The following is a 13,602-nucleotide window of genomic DNA, read 5'->3' on the forward strand; positions in this document are numbered from 1 at the left end:
CACAAAGGGTGGAACAATGCAGGGAGTGGGTGGGGGGTGGTTTCACAGAACCCGGGAGCTCACATCTGTTTTGTGTTGAAGACGAAGAGAAATGAGGAAAATTCCTCTCTGAAGGACCTTTCACCCATTTCTGTTAAGACAGCACAGACTGACAAGCTTATGAATAGACCTGTAAACAAGTTTTTATTTTGACAACACAACTATGATATATCTGATCTGACACTTTCAACTATATACAGCAGGTTAACTGCTTTGGGAAATTGTATATATCTTGGAGTAAAAAAGTATTTGGTGTAAAGTATACTAAGCAATTGATCACAACATCTGATTTAATATTTTTTAAACGATGTCATCAGATAGAAAAAAATATGAAGTAATGTTCGAATTCTGGTATTATAAAGAACAAAAGTTTTTAAAATAACAAAATACCAAATTCAATCAGAATTTCTTATTTCAAATCCCTTTTTGGTAACACTTTATTTGAAGGGGTGTGCTTAAGACTGACATTACGTGACATAAACATGACATAACACCTGTCATGAAGATGAGGGAGTCTTCCTGAATGTCTACTGTCATCATGAAGTGTCTTTCAATAAATAATGACACTTTTAATGCAGATTTCCATTAAAAGTGCATTATTTAGCACTTTTTTTTTGGTCAAACTTACATTAGAACCTACATTAAGAACCAAGCAAAAGAGTCAACTTTGCATTAAAAGTGTCATTATTTACCGAACGAAACTTCATGTCAACAGTTGTAAACATTCATGAAGACTCCTTCATGTTCATGATAGGCGTTATGTCATTTTTATGTCAGTCTTATGTCTTATGTACACACCTTCATAATAACATCACTCAGGTGAAAACAAAAAGTATGGTGACGTAAAACTCCTCCTAAAAGTCTTTTTTTGTTTGTTTGTTTGTTTGTTTTTATTATTATTATTATTATTATTATTATTAATTATTATTATTATTATTTTAACGTTACTCAAATAAATGCAACTACTTACAACTCACCTCTGGCCACAAGTCATAGGGGATACAGCAAACTTGTAGACGAATATGCATCATTCTAATCAGACTGAAATATAACATTTTGGGCAACATGCATGGGAAAAAATAACATATCATAAAATATTGAATTCATCCTCCCACAGGGATACATGGTGGTGGCAGCATTATGCTCGCAAGTAACTTTTCAGCACGATATAGGAGCTTGCTTTAAGTTAATATTTGGCTAATATTGATCTGCCTTTACCTGCAGATTATTTAACTTATAAAAATGTTATTTAAGTGAAATAAATCTGCCAGTGGAACTAATACTTTTTAAATAAACATTCACATATTATTGATTTAATTTAGCTGAAAAGTTACTTATAATTTAGTTTTGTTTTATTTCTAGTATACTAAGATTTTGCCCTGGAAACTAGCCCAAAAATACTTGATAAGATTTTGTGTTTTTGCAGTGCACTTGAGCTTAAGCTATTTTACAAAGACAGTCAGATATTTCACTCTCTATATGTGCAGAGCGACATCCCCAAAAGACTTGCTGCTGTAACTGCAAAGAAAGCTGATTATACAAACCAGTTGATGTTTTCCTTCCACTTCACAGATATGTGCTCCTTGGTGTTGGTCTATCACACAAAATCCCACTAAGATACATTCAGTTTTGCTGTTTTAAGTGTCAAAATAAGCAAAGGTTCCAGGGAGATTAATACTTTTGCAAGGCATCTCTAATGATGGTGTTAAATATTTCCACAGATATCCAAAGGGACAAGGACAGAGTTTGTGAGACAGCTGACAGGCTTAGGAATGTGTGCAATGTGAACAAACAAGAAGATCAAAATATCAGAACAGCCCTGGAGCATCCCAAGACAAATCACAGTCTGGCTATTACTCCGAACTTTGACCGACTCTTTTCCCCCTCTAGAAACCCAACTTTATTTCCAGATGGAGTTAATGTGAAACACAAACTTGTAAAGAAACAGTCAAAACAGAGCAGCAGTGGATGAGAACAATCTTTTATTGGTGTTTTTTTGTTTTTTGTTTTTTTTTTTTGCTTTGTTTTGTTTGGGAAGTTGCGACTACATCCAAAACCAGCCAGCTCAAACTGGCTGGGGAGAGGGAGGAGGGGTTGGGCGCCATGAACACTACTTATGCAGCAGTCACTACAAGGTTCACCAACCACATCTGTGAGGATATTGGAAACCGGATCTTGTTGGGTAGAGCAAACAATCACTGAGTGAGATGATGCAGGCTCTAAGGAACCGCCGAGGAGCATTGCAGTCGTGTGCATAGTCCTTACACAGCTCGAAAACAGAAGACGAAGGTAAAATAAGTCTGCATGAACGTCACGTTCAGGCCCATGAGTTGAGTTTGTGAAACCCACTGGGGTGGAGGAGAAGGTGGTGGCGGTGGAGTCCAGAGCAGAAGTGAACGTCCGAGGGTGAGCATTTCTGAGGAACACTCAAAAAGATGTTTCTAGATGCAACAGATCATGTCTCTCCAAAGAAAGAAAAACATTCAGTAATATAGAATAATAACAATAAGAGGGTAATCATCATAATTATAACAATAACAATAGCTGTAATGGTAACTACCATCATGGTCATTAAAGGGATTAAAATCACACACTTTCGCTAGTCATCCCTCCCCCAGGAACATAATAACACTGTACCATGCCCTTGTGTAGGTGTTGTTAAATACAGTAGAAAGCAGACAGGTGGCTTTGGGGAAAAAAGCACTAAATAGCAACAAGCTCTGTGGATAAACACGGGGAATCTTGGCTTTGATTTGTCCCAGAAATCTGGGAAAATGTTACACTATTCTACTCAATGGGGGGCGGGGGGGGGGGGGACACGACCCGTCTCCTGAAATACACCAAATACGTATTCAAAATATTTCTCCTTCTAAAGTGTGATTAGTTAATACAGTGAAGTATCGGTGTGTGCCTAACTGGTGGGGGGCTGGTTTCAGAGTATGTTACAACACTGAATGGGAAGCATTTAACTGTGGGAGCAAGCAGAAATAGAAGCATGGATATATGGATTCAAAGAGGATGCAGAGGAGCAGGACTATCCAGGGCTCCATAACATCACAAAGCACTGCGCTGAGAGAAATAAAAATAAAAAAAACAGATCCAGATATAAACGGATTTCAGAAATATGCACCAGTCGACAGGGTAAAATTGTCTATTAAAAAGATGAAAAGGAAAAAAAAAACAAAAAACCCACAAGACCTGGTCAAGACAAGTGCTGAATACACCTTGTGTCTGTCATTCTGCCTATACTGAGCATGCCCAGTGACCTTTACGTGACAGGGAAAAAAAGGAAGTGCTCGAGAAATAATCCACAAAATGCTCAACAATACGATTTTTAAGATAATTTTTGCTCTCTATATTACAAATTATTACATACGTCCTCAACCATGCTGCTGCATCGTAACTAAAGCATCAATGGCTGACAACTCCAGACTCATCTAAAAGAAAATGATGTTCACCATGGCTTCTCTGCATCTCTGTGTCCAAAACATGTAGAAAATATACAAAATTATTCTCTGCATTTGCTCTCCCTCTAAATTTTTCTTAAGTATTATAAAAATATACAATTCTCCAATAACAAAACCCTTAAAAGTCACATCTTTTTTAATCAGTTAAATTACTCTCTCTCTCCATCAATCACTTTTAATAGCTCAACAAAACAAGACACCTGAGCTTCAGTACACAACCCTTTTCCTTGACTTATACATTCATCATTTTAATAGTCAGTGTCCTTTTTATGATTTCCAACTCATTAAGTCCGTCAAACCATCCCGGTAATTTGGAGTCTTAAGTTTAATTTGTCTCCTCTTCTTGATTTTTCCTCCATCACTGGTCACCCAGACGGTTCTCGTATTTACTAAGGATGTTGCGGCAGCGGCCCAGTTCTTTCCGCATCTCGGCCACTTCCTGTCGGAGGGCGGCGTTCTCTCGCTCCAGGTAGGCGGCTCGCACCGAAATCTGGTTCTCCTTCAGGCGGCGAGCGTCCCGAGAACGCTTCGCAGCCTCGTTGTTTTTGTACCTCCTGGTCCAGTACTTCTCGTCCTGGGAGGGGAGCAAACACAGAAGGGACATTTAGTGATTTTAGTATGTGAGTGAGCTTTCACCAACAAACACAAATGAAAACTTGAAGATCTATAGTGAGGCAAAAACATGTTACAGAGTTCTTCTGTTTTTGCTTGTTTTGTCAAACGTATTTCTTTAATTAATTAATTAAACTTGTGTAAAAACAATTTGACCCCATGAATCATGTTAAAATCCCTTGTTAATCATGAATTAACAATGATTAAAATAATTTTTTGGTTTGATTTCACCTACCCTGATCAAATAGGAATAAAATTAAGTGATCTCAAAAAGACATAAGGACTGTAAAAGCCTACAAAGCCATTTCTAAGAATTTAGGACTCCACTGAACCACAACAATAGCCACTATCCACAGTATAAACATGCACTAAGAGTGGCTGGCCGATCAAAATAACTTCGAGATGGAGTCAATGGCTCATTCAGAAGGTCACCAAAGAACCGTAACATTGAAAGCTCTCAGTTCAGCTCAGTGTTAATAATTTTTAGATGTTTCCTTGTTGCCACGTGCCTAATTTAAATGAATGAGTTATCAGGTTTCTGCAAAAGTTGATTCAATGGTAAAAATAAAACCTACTAATGCAACCATATAAATAGTATTTATTGGTCATCATCAAAGCTGATGACCACTGTGACGTAGTGTAACTTTATATGCAACCAAACGTCTTTCCTGTTAAAGAAGGTAAACATGGGACTGACAGCAAATAAACTAATTTCATGCCCAGCAGCCAACTCTTGGTAAAATCCCCAAAGAAATAGAAATCTTGCTATTAATTCACAGTTGAACATTATATGTCGCACCATCACTTGTGCCTGATTTCTGATCTCCAGTCTTTGTAAAGCTCTGACCTGTTTATACCGATCTTGGCCAATTTCAAATGTTCGGTAAGAATTATAATACAATAAGCTACAGCAAAAACTTTCAAAATATTCTTCATGCAGTAAACATTATTGATTATTTATAGTAGAGGAAACGTCACACCGTGTGTCAGAACAGTTTCTGTATAGCAGGATTTAACAGTTTTTGACAAATCATTGCAGACTTTACATTTTAAGCTATATTTAGCTCATCCAGAAGGAGGTCTGGATGAGGTCTTGCTCTCTCTTGCTGCCTCGCAGCCAGAATGAATCTCAGAAACACTGTAAAAAATACAACTTCCTACATCTCTGTGCTTACACCTTTTTAACACTAAAAATAGCTAACAAAATAACTAATATAAGTAACAAAATAGCTAATAGTCTATAGTAAATGTAGTAAAATCTTTCACACTAAAGAGTCTTGTTGTCAGGGCGCTAAAGGAACTTACGTTTACTAATTGGAAAAAGATTTGGGGGTTTCTGGAAATTGAGTGATTCTTGGTGCTTCGCTAATTTACCTTTTATCCATAAAATACCACAATATTTACACCACATTTATCCGAATAATTATATTCTCAAAGCTAAAATATATACAGAACAGATTGTGTCAGCTAAACAAACTTTTGCAGTTTTCTGTAAAGGCAACATTTCTGAACTTCAGACTTATTTGTTAAATATGAGCAGAGATCTCTGTGTGCCTTTTTCTGAATAATCTGTTATGAAGGTCAGCTATTTCTGCACTGTGTTACTCATTTGTATCACAGGTTAGTTTGTGATTCATTTAAAAGTGAATCACGGCTAAAAGTGTTATTTCCTCATTTGTCAATTGAACAGAGGGCGTCTGTCCAACGAAGATCTAATGTGCAGACTAATGCAGATTTTGGTCTCTTGAAATGTCATCAATAACAACAGAAAGCTAATTTTCATGTGCATTTAACAAACAATTAGTAAAATTCTGCAAAAGATGATTGAAATCTGTTCTCCTTTTTCATTTTGCCTCTAATCTAACACCCAATAAAGAAGAAAAAAAACAGAATCTGAGTTTTCTTACTGGACTCACCTTCATGTTATCAGGCACTAGGATCTTGCGTGCCTTTTTGATCATTGGCTGTGGTTTCAGCTCTTCCTCGCTGAAGGAATGCCTTCTGGGGTCAAAGTCTTGGTCTCCAGAGGTGCTGGACATGGTCATGTCTGACGGATCCATCTCAAACATTCCAATCGCATCCGGTCCGCTTCCCGTGGGCGTCAGCAAAGGAGGACAGGAGGAGGAAGAGGAGGAAGAAGGCGATTCGCAGGAGTCGTTCATACTCGACTGACCACCTGGAAATAAAGGAGAAAATGAAATTGTATGATTAATTAAGTCAATTAATGAGCAATAATCCTATAGCAGTGAAAGTGAATAAATTGGCCAGAGATTTAAATTTGAGAATCTCCCCCAAATGGTGATAGTGTTGTCATTCCTTTAATTTAGATTTAGATTCAAAGCTGCTAGTTCCATCAAAAAATTGCAGCATATTTTTCATTTGCTATGTTAAAGTTTAATTTTGAAATTGGTGAAATTTGGAAAATGGCACAATCTGAGCAAATGTAGTTAAAACAAGTAATGATACTGAGATCATATTTCTAGTGGTAAACATTTAAAAGATGTGAACATCGTTATGATGGCCACCAGAGGGCAGCAGAGAGCTGTTTTTCCTCAGTGCCAGAGACTTGCAGACATTTCTGTGCCTGCAGCTGATTTAGAGGTTAAGTTTTTCCAGACAGCCTTCATGAAAAGGTGCGTATGTTTTTCAGAGAATCTGAATTATTTACAAACAACGAATAAAAAAAAACTATCATATAACATAATATACATCTTCCTAACTTTTAAAATAAGACGAAATGGGTTTTATAAAAAAAAGTATCATTTTAGAAATGTTTATTTGTTTTTGAGATTAAAGACAAACTTTTGTAAATAAAACTTAACAACTATACAAATTGCCTACCAAGAGTCGTACTGTGTGTATTTGTTCCACTGTGTAAACTATAACCACAACAACAAATTAACCTGATCGATCTGAGTTAAATAATCAAATCAGTTATCAAGGCAATAACCGTTATAGTGCAATAAAACTTATGTCAAAAGAAAGACTTACAAATGGAAATGTTATATTACTACTCCCCCTCCCTTCTTAAAATCTCTTTCTTTAGATGGGGCCAATAAAGGGCTATGCACTACCCCCAACCACCTTTAGGTCCACAACTGATTACTTTACCCCAATGAGTGCACAAATACACACGTTGATTTAAATATCTCTGTACAAAAATATGTTTTTTTAAGAGTAGAATAACTACTTGTTAACCATGTGAAACCACATATCTATTGTTCACTGTGCCAGTATAATGTCCTGGTGATATGAGGGCATATTTTTATACAAGGTGTGTACTGTTTACTTCTAATCTCAGTGTTCAAAAATGCCAACGCCTTGATCACAGTAAAACAATGATCATATTGCCCAATCGACAGGATTTCAATCACTTTACAGCAGGAGAGCTAGACTGCTTGTGCCATGCTGCAGCAGCCCAACATCAGGAACCAGTTAGCCCAACCACCTGGTTGGATGTTTTCTTGAACTGCATGTCCAGAGTTCTGGGCGGCTCTGACACTGGATGATGTGCAAACTGGGGTTTTTTTGCGCTCTATTACTCACATGTTCTGATAGTCAATATCTGGATTTTTTATCTAGAGGTGATGTGATGGAAAAAACTCTACAGAACTTGTACAACAGCATTCCAGCAAGGACAGAAGCCTCTTTTTTTTAACTTATAAAGCAATTAAAAGCTAGTCAGTTTGATGATCTTCCACACAATCCCTACATTCTTCTCTAATAACACTTTATACTTGTAAATAATCGTCGTAATGCAAAAACAGTCCAGCAGCACAGGGAAGGAAACTCTTCCTGTTGCTCTGTTCCTCCCCCCTCCTCTCTGTGGGGCTCCTCCTCCGTCTCGGCCTGGCCCTGCCTCTAGTTCCCTCACTGCAATACTCCCATCCTCTTCACGTGTACCGACGCGTGCACATGGCCGTGGCGTGTGAAGCAGGGAGAGATTAAAGACGCACCACTGCAAACACTCTGCACACTGCTCTCACTGTGTCTTTCCCTCACTCGGCAGTGTTTTGACCCTGATGCACATCAATTATTGGCTGAGAGAGGGAGCTTGCTGATCGCACTGTACACTGCTGTACATAGATCACATTCCAAGCTACAGCAAAGCCTCTCGTCACTGCTGTGGAGTTGACTCATCAAAAAGCCAAAGAGTTTTCTTGTGTACTATCCCTTGGTGGTCTTACAGCTTTCCCCAAAAACTCAGCCAACTTTTCACTAAGCACCTAAATCCTGTAGTTTATGTTTAAATTAGATTTTGCCTTTAGGGCCATGTGACTCTATCTCATGCCTTCACTGTGACCCCAGACCACAGGAAAATGCTTTGTCACTAGTATGTGTTTAAACTCAAAGAAGAACCAAATAACAGACACTATATAACCTTGGCTGCATTTAAAAGACCATTAAATAATATCAAATCAGTAGAGTGGGACATTTTGTCCTTCAAAGCTTGTAAACTATTAAAAGCTATGATGAAGTATCTTCCATTGCTGCTGCTATGGAAGATACTTCCATATATTCCATAGCATAAATACTATGGAAGATAGTATCTAGTATCCACAGATACTATCTTCTAGACAGTATCTAGTATCCACAGATACTATCTTCTAGATAGTATCTAGTATCCATAGATACTATCTTCTAGACAGTATCTAGTATCCATAGAAACTATCTTCCATAGTATCTATGGAAGATATGTCCATATCACAAAGATAGCAGATCATAAATGGTTTGTGAAGACCATTTGTGAATGGTCTTCACAAACCATTTTTATGAAGACAAACCTGAAAAATGGCATCAAGAAAAGGGTGATATGGAGATAAAATTTGATTGTTATATTTTGTAATAACTATTGAAATAAACAAAAAAAATTGCAAACTCAAACAACCAAAGTCAGGATAAATCACAACTTTTATCTTTTTTTCCAACAACCACCAACTCACCATGTAGACAGTCGCTTCCTCCTCCTTGACTCTGTGGCTGGGCCACCTCCAGGCCAATGAGAGACGGCGAAGACGAGGAAGAGGGCGACGAGGACAAAGACCCAGGCGGCGATGAGGGCGGTAGGCACTGGGAGCTCTGGTTGGGCACGGCCGACTGGGAACTCTGTGAGGGGATCTGGGCCGAGCTGGAGCTGTTGTTGTTGTGCATGCTGCCCATTCCGTTCTCGGTCAGAAACTCCTCCAAGTCCATGTACTGGAGCTGAAAGAGCCCGCCGTCTGCAGGCAGGGTGCGATCCCACATGAGAGGTCCCAGGAACTGGTTGAATCCGCCATTTCCTCCAGCACTGCCACCTCCACAGCCATTACTGCTGTTGTTGCTGACTATCCCATTGCCATTCCTCATGGAGCACACTCCCAAAGAATCCTCGTCTAGGTCCAGCCTGTCTTTGTCTACCATAGAAGAAAAGCAAAAAAAAATAGTTTGTTTTAGAGATTTTGATTACAAATGCATGCAAAAGCTACTCAGAGTGGCAGGTGGATGCACTTATTCTCCAAATCTCAGTTACACAATCATAAACACAAACTCCCAGATGGACCAGATGGTAGTCGAACTGCAGTATAATTTGCTACAAGAACATGAAAACAAGACCCTGAACAAATCTCAAAATGACTGTACTTCTGTTTTGCAAAGACAGTGTTTGTGTGTATTATGCAGAGCATCTTGAGGTGAAACATCTCAACAAGTCCATTGTAATCTGGATCCTAACTTTAAACTGCAGCCGGGTTTATAATCCAGGAGAATACCGATGAGGGTCATGGAGAAGTCATCCCAGGCATGTGTGCTGGCACATGAGACTGGGGTGTGAAGCTTTGAGAGTGAATCAACTGCTTCAAGGTGATACTACAACAAAAATGGGTGGAACTAGCATAACACAAAGACAGACAAAGTTCCTCACCTTTTGAGTCACAAGGATTCTTCAGCCGGTGGTCTCCCTTCATGGGTTGCTGCAGGAGGGACTTTAAACCGACCATGGAGTTGACGTGGCCCCCAGTGAGGGAGCCCGCAGGCTGAGTACAACTCCCAAACTGTGGGCTTGCACCAGCTGGCAGGTCAGGGGTCGGAAGCTGTGTGAGTTGCCTGGACATCCTGGACTGGAGGGAAGGGGTGAGGGGTTGCACCTGAAGTACTGAGGCAATCTGACCAGAGAACCTTCCAATAGGACAAATATACTGGCGGGCTGTTTGTTTGTATGCAGGAGGGGTGAAAGGTGATGGACACACAGAGAGAGAAAACTTGTGTTAAGATGAATTCATGATGAATAAAATAGCTTTTGTATCACAGTTACACTGTGTAAAAATACTTATAAGACATTATTAATGAGGTGAAACTATTTACCTTGCAGTTGTTGCGATAGAGATCCTTATTTCCTAGTATAAAAAATCTCTTCAAAGTACTCCATTGTTATTGGATGTTTTTAAACTGTAGAGTAGATCAAGACGTTGCAGTGAGAGGGACAGTCAGGCTGATACCGTCTATAAAAGAGCAATAAAACCGCACAGCAGAGGCAAAACAAAATGTCACAACTCACAACTGCGAAGCGGTATCCCGAATTTCTCGTCCTGGACTCAAAAAAAACAAATTTCCCAAAACAAAAACCAAACAACAACAAAAATCCTTCCGCCGTTACAGTAAGAATAACCTCGTAGGAAAAGAGTGCATGTAGAAAAACAAACAAGAAGCAGCAGTGGTCAAAGGAATAGCTGCGTGTTGGTCAGATGACAAGTTGTGTTGCTGCTTGTCTTCTCTGCTGTGGCGCTCTGCTGTCCGTCAGCGGGGGGAGGAGGAAGAGGAGGAGGAGGAGGAGGGCACTCTTTCTGTCTCTGCTGTTTTGTTTTTTTTTTTTCCTCATCCGGTGAATGCAGTCACGGGCGCACGGGCTGGGATCTGCGTTCGGGCCGCGCGACGTCCACGTCCGATCGTCCTCTGCCTCTCGCGCTCAGCTGGAACCGACACGGGCAGTTCACGTGACGTCACGCCTCGCGGAACAGGCGAGAGGGGCGTAGCCGAGGATTTGGCTAGATCACTCATTTATTTATGAGACACACCTACCCTCGTGCGCACCTCGAGGAGAACAGGCTGTGTATGGCAGGTCGTTGTGGCATAAAATCAAAACAGACTTCCACTGGCCTCAGGGTCAATTCATCGCTCCTGCCAATTTCTGCCTGTAAGGTTTCCATTTCTTAGAAACCCTTTCGTACTAATGTACTTAACCACTTAATAGTCAATTATATTCTTGAATTATGGCATAGAGCAGAGGTGGGTAGTAAGTTACATTATACTTGAGTAACTTTTTAGGGAAAAACATTACTTTCTCCATTAGTTTTACCACACTGTACTTTTTACTTTGACTCGAGTAATATTTTTTATAAAGTATCTCTATTCTTACTTGAGGAAAATTTCTGGATACTCTACCCACTGTGAGTAACGTCAACGAATTAAGAAAAAAAACGAGTGAGGAACAGACACGCGTACAGCTAAAGTTAAAGTGAGATTTCTTGTTTGTGTACAAGGTTTGTTTTTCTAGCGTTATTTTATTACCTGCTGAGTCTGCCGTGCCATTTGGTCCTGGAAGTACTTCACCCTGATGTACAACACAAAATTACCGATGGTAAGTATTTGGAAAAGTGCTGCCTGAATCTTTATTTTGTAGTCATGTTATATATATATTTTTTGTTTGTTTGTTTGTTTTTTCATTGTAACCTATAAAATACCAGAATTTTGACATAACATTTTTCTCTGATGATGCCATTTTTATATATTTAATCAACTTTTTGATCAGTTACTCAATACTTTAGCTGACTTTTAACCAGATAATTTTTTACTCTTACTTGAGTAATATCTTGGATAGTTACTTTTTACTGCTAATGAAGTATTTTGAAGTACTGCTACTCTTACTTTGGGTACTCTAAAGACCTCTGGTGTGGAGAGTGAAAGGCCATTATGTTTACATATTTTTCACAAGGAGTCTTAGTTGTACACTAAGAAATGAATGTGATCACTATATTAAAATATAAAAAATATACTGACACAAGCTGGAAACTGAATATTTATACTGAAACTCACTGTTAATTAAGTAAGTAATCTATTAAAATATCACCAATATAGTTCATTGATTAATTAAATAAAGACATTCAACAAAAAACAAACCATTTTTAACTATAAGTTTAAAAAAAACTCTGAAGGGAACAGATTAAAAGCTCGGAGTATCAGTAGAAGATGAAAGATTTGACTTTAATATAAATGTCTCTGAAAAATAAACTGAAGATCTCACAGACAATTTGGATTTCTAACTACCTGACATAAATGAATATGGAATCTCTGCATGTTTATTAAATCTGACTGAAAGATCGTCTCGTCAGGAAGACACCAGCTGTTTTCATGTGGCACAGGCATTGTTCCTCTCTTTGGAATTCAAAACCAAATCATGGACAGTGACTAAAACAGTACGATCATAATTTCTTTACTGTAAATTGAAGAAAATTACTTAAAATCATTGGTTTTCAAAACAGGAACTAAACATCTCTATTGCAGTATATAAAGTTGATGCAGGCTCTCAGCCAATTCACCAATTCATACCACCATTTTATACCAGAGGGTGGTACTCATTTCATCCTTTTGCCAGTCTGTACTTTTGTCATTTTGGTTGTTTTGTGGTCACGTTCTCTGTTACTAAATTGTAACCTCTATCCCAGGACATTTTCGTACCAACTTTGCCTGAATTTGTCCACGTCTGACTGAGGGAAGTTTGATTCCCACTTTAACAAGTGACAATCTAAATTAGTTTTCTATATTCTGCTCATAGTTTACTGTGAAAACGTGGTTTAATGACCAACAAATAATAAACACGAGTAGGTCAGTTTGAGTTATTTTAATCTGACCAGGGATAGTAATGTCATAAATTCATGAGTCGCCTGTCTCAAAGGGGATCAGAACTAAAATAAATGGATATAGGTGACATTGCAATGATAATATTTGAACATGTTGCACTGTACTGCTTAGAAGATCTTGTCAAGCTATTGTATGCTAAATTAGCTTGCCATACAGTTTGTTTTGTCTGCTATAGACAGTATGACTTCGTTTTGTTTTCATATTTTTTTCTTTTTAATTCTCGTTGCAGCCGCAGTAGATTTGAAATCAATTTTATTATGGGTACATGCTTTTTTTTTTCTTAGTGTGAACTTTGAATAATACATATCAAAGACATAAAAATATATATACGTATGTTGAATTTTTGTATTGTAAAACCTACAGATTCGAGCCTCGGACTATTCTAGCTGAATTAGGTATCCCTTCTTTATAATGGCTGGTCACAATTGCACGACTTTTCCAGTTTCCCTTGTAATCCACGGAAAACGTGAGTGTGCTGTTTTTTCAGGAGAGAGGAACGCTTCTGCACGTTGCCTGCCGGCGTACAATAGCTGTTCCAGCTCACGTGGGTCGGACACGCGAAGAGCGAGCCTTGTCCGCTCGCGCTCCGGGC

At 38.6% G+C, this 13,602-nt stretch overlaps 1 protein-coding gene across 2 annotated transcripts; it reads right to left on the reverse strand.

Moving 5' to 3' along the window:
* Nucleotides 1-2,038: 2,038 nt before the first annotated feature.
* Nucleotides 2,039-11,081, reverse strand: dbpb (D site albumin promoter binding protein b). Of its 2 annotated transcripts, XM_032558983.1 has the most exons (6): nucleotides 10,651-11,081; nucleotides 10,458-10,541; nucleotides 10,018-10,299; nucleotides 9,062-9,511; nucleotides 6,035-6,294; nucleotides 3,865-4,080 (listed from the first exon to the last, which is right to left on the reverse strand). In XM_032558983.1, the coding sequence occupies exons 3-6, from the start codon at nucleotides 10,205-10,207 to the stop codon at nucleotides 3,865-3,867; spliced, it is 1,116 nt and encodes a 371-aa protein (XP_032414874.1). In that variant the 5' UTR covers nucleotides 10,208-10,299; nucleotides 10,458-10,541; nucleotides 10,651-11,081. The 2 variants fall into 2 exon arrangements, with proteins under 2 accessions (XP_032414875.1, XP_032414874.1); XM_032558984.1 differs by having other exon boundaries at nucleotides 2,039-4,080; nucleotides 10,458-11,080.
* Nucleotides 11,082-13,602: the final 2,521 nt, after the last annotated feature.

This window comes from Xiphophorus hellerii, chromosome 3, assembly GCF_003331165.1.
Source record: "Xiphophorus hellerii strain 12219 chromosome 3, Xiphophorus_hellerii-4.1, whole genome shotgun sequence".
NCBI classification, from domain to species: domain Eukaryota; kingdom Metazoa; phylum Chordata; class Actinopteri; order Cyprinodontiformes; family Poeciliidae; genus Xiphophorus; species Xiphophorus hellerii.

Excerpts from the sequence above, each read along its gene's own strand:
- dbpb (XM_032558984.1), bottom strand. The coding sequence starts at position 10,207 with ATGTCCAGGCAACTCACACAGCTTCCGACCCCTGACCTGCCAGCTGGT. Across the intron at positions 6,295-9,061 it reads AGGAAGCGACTGTCTACATG|GTGGTCAGTCGAGTATGAAC; the intron begins GTGAGTTGGTGG and ends CTTTATTTCCAG. Across the intron at positions 4,081-6,034 it reads TAGTGCCTGATAACATGAAG|GACGAGAAGTACTGGACCAG; the intron begins GTGAGTCCAGTA and ends CTCCCCTCCCAG.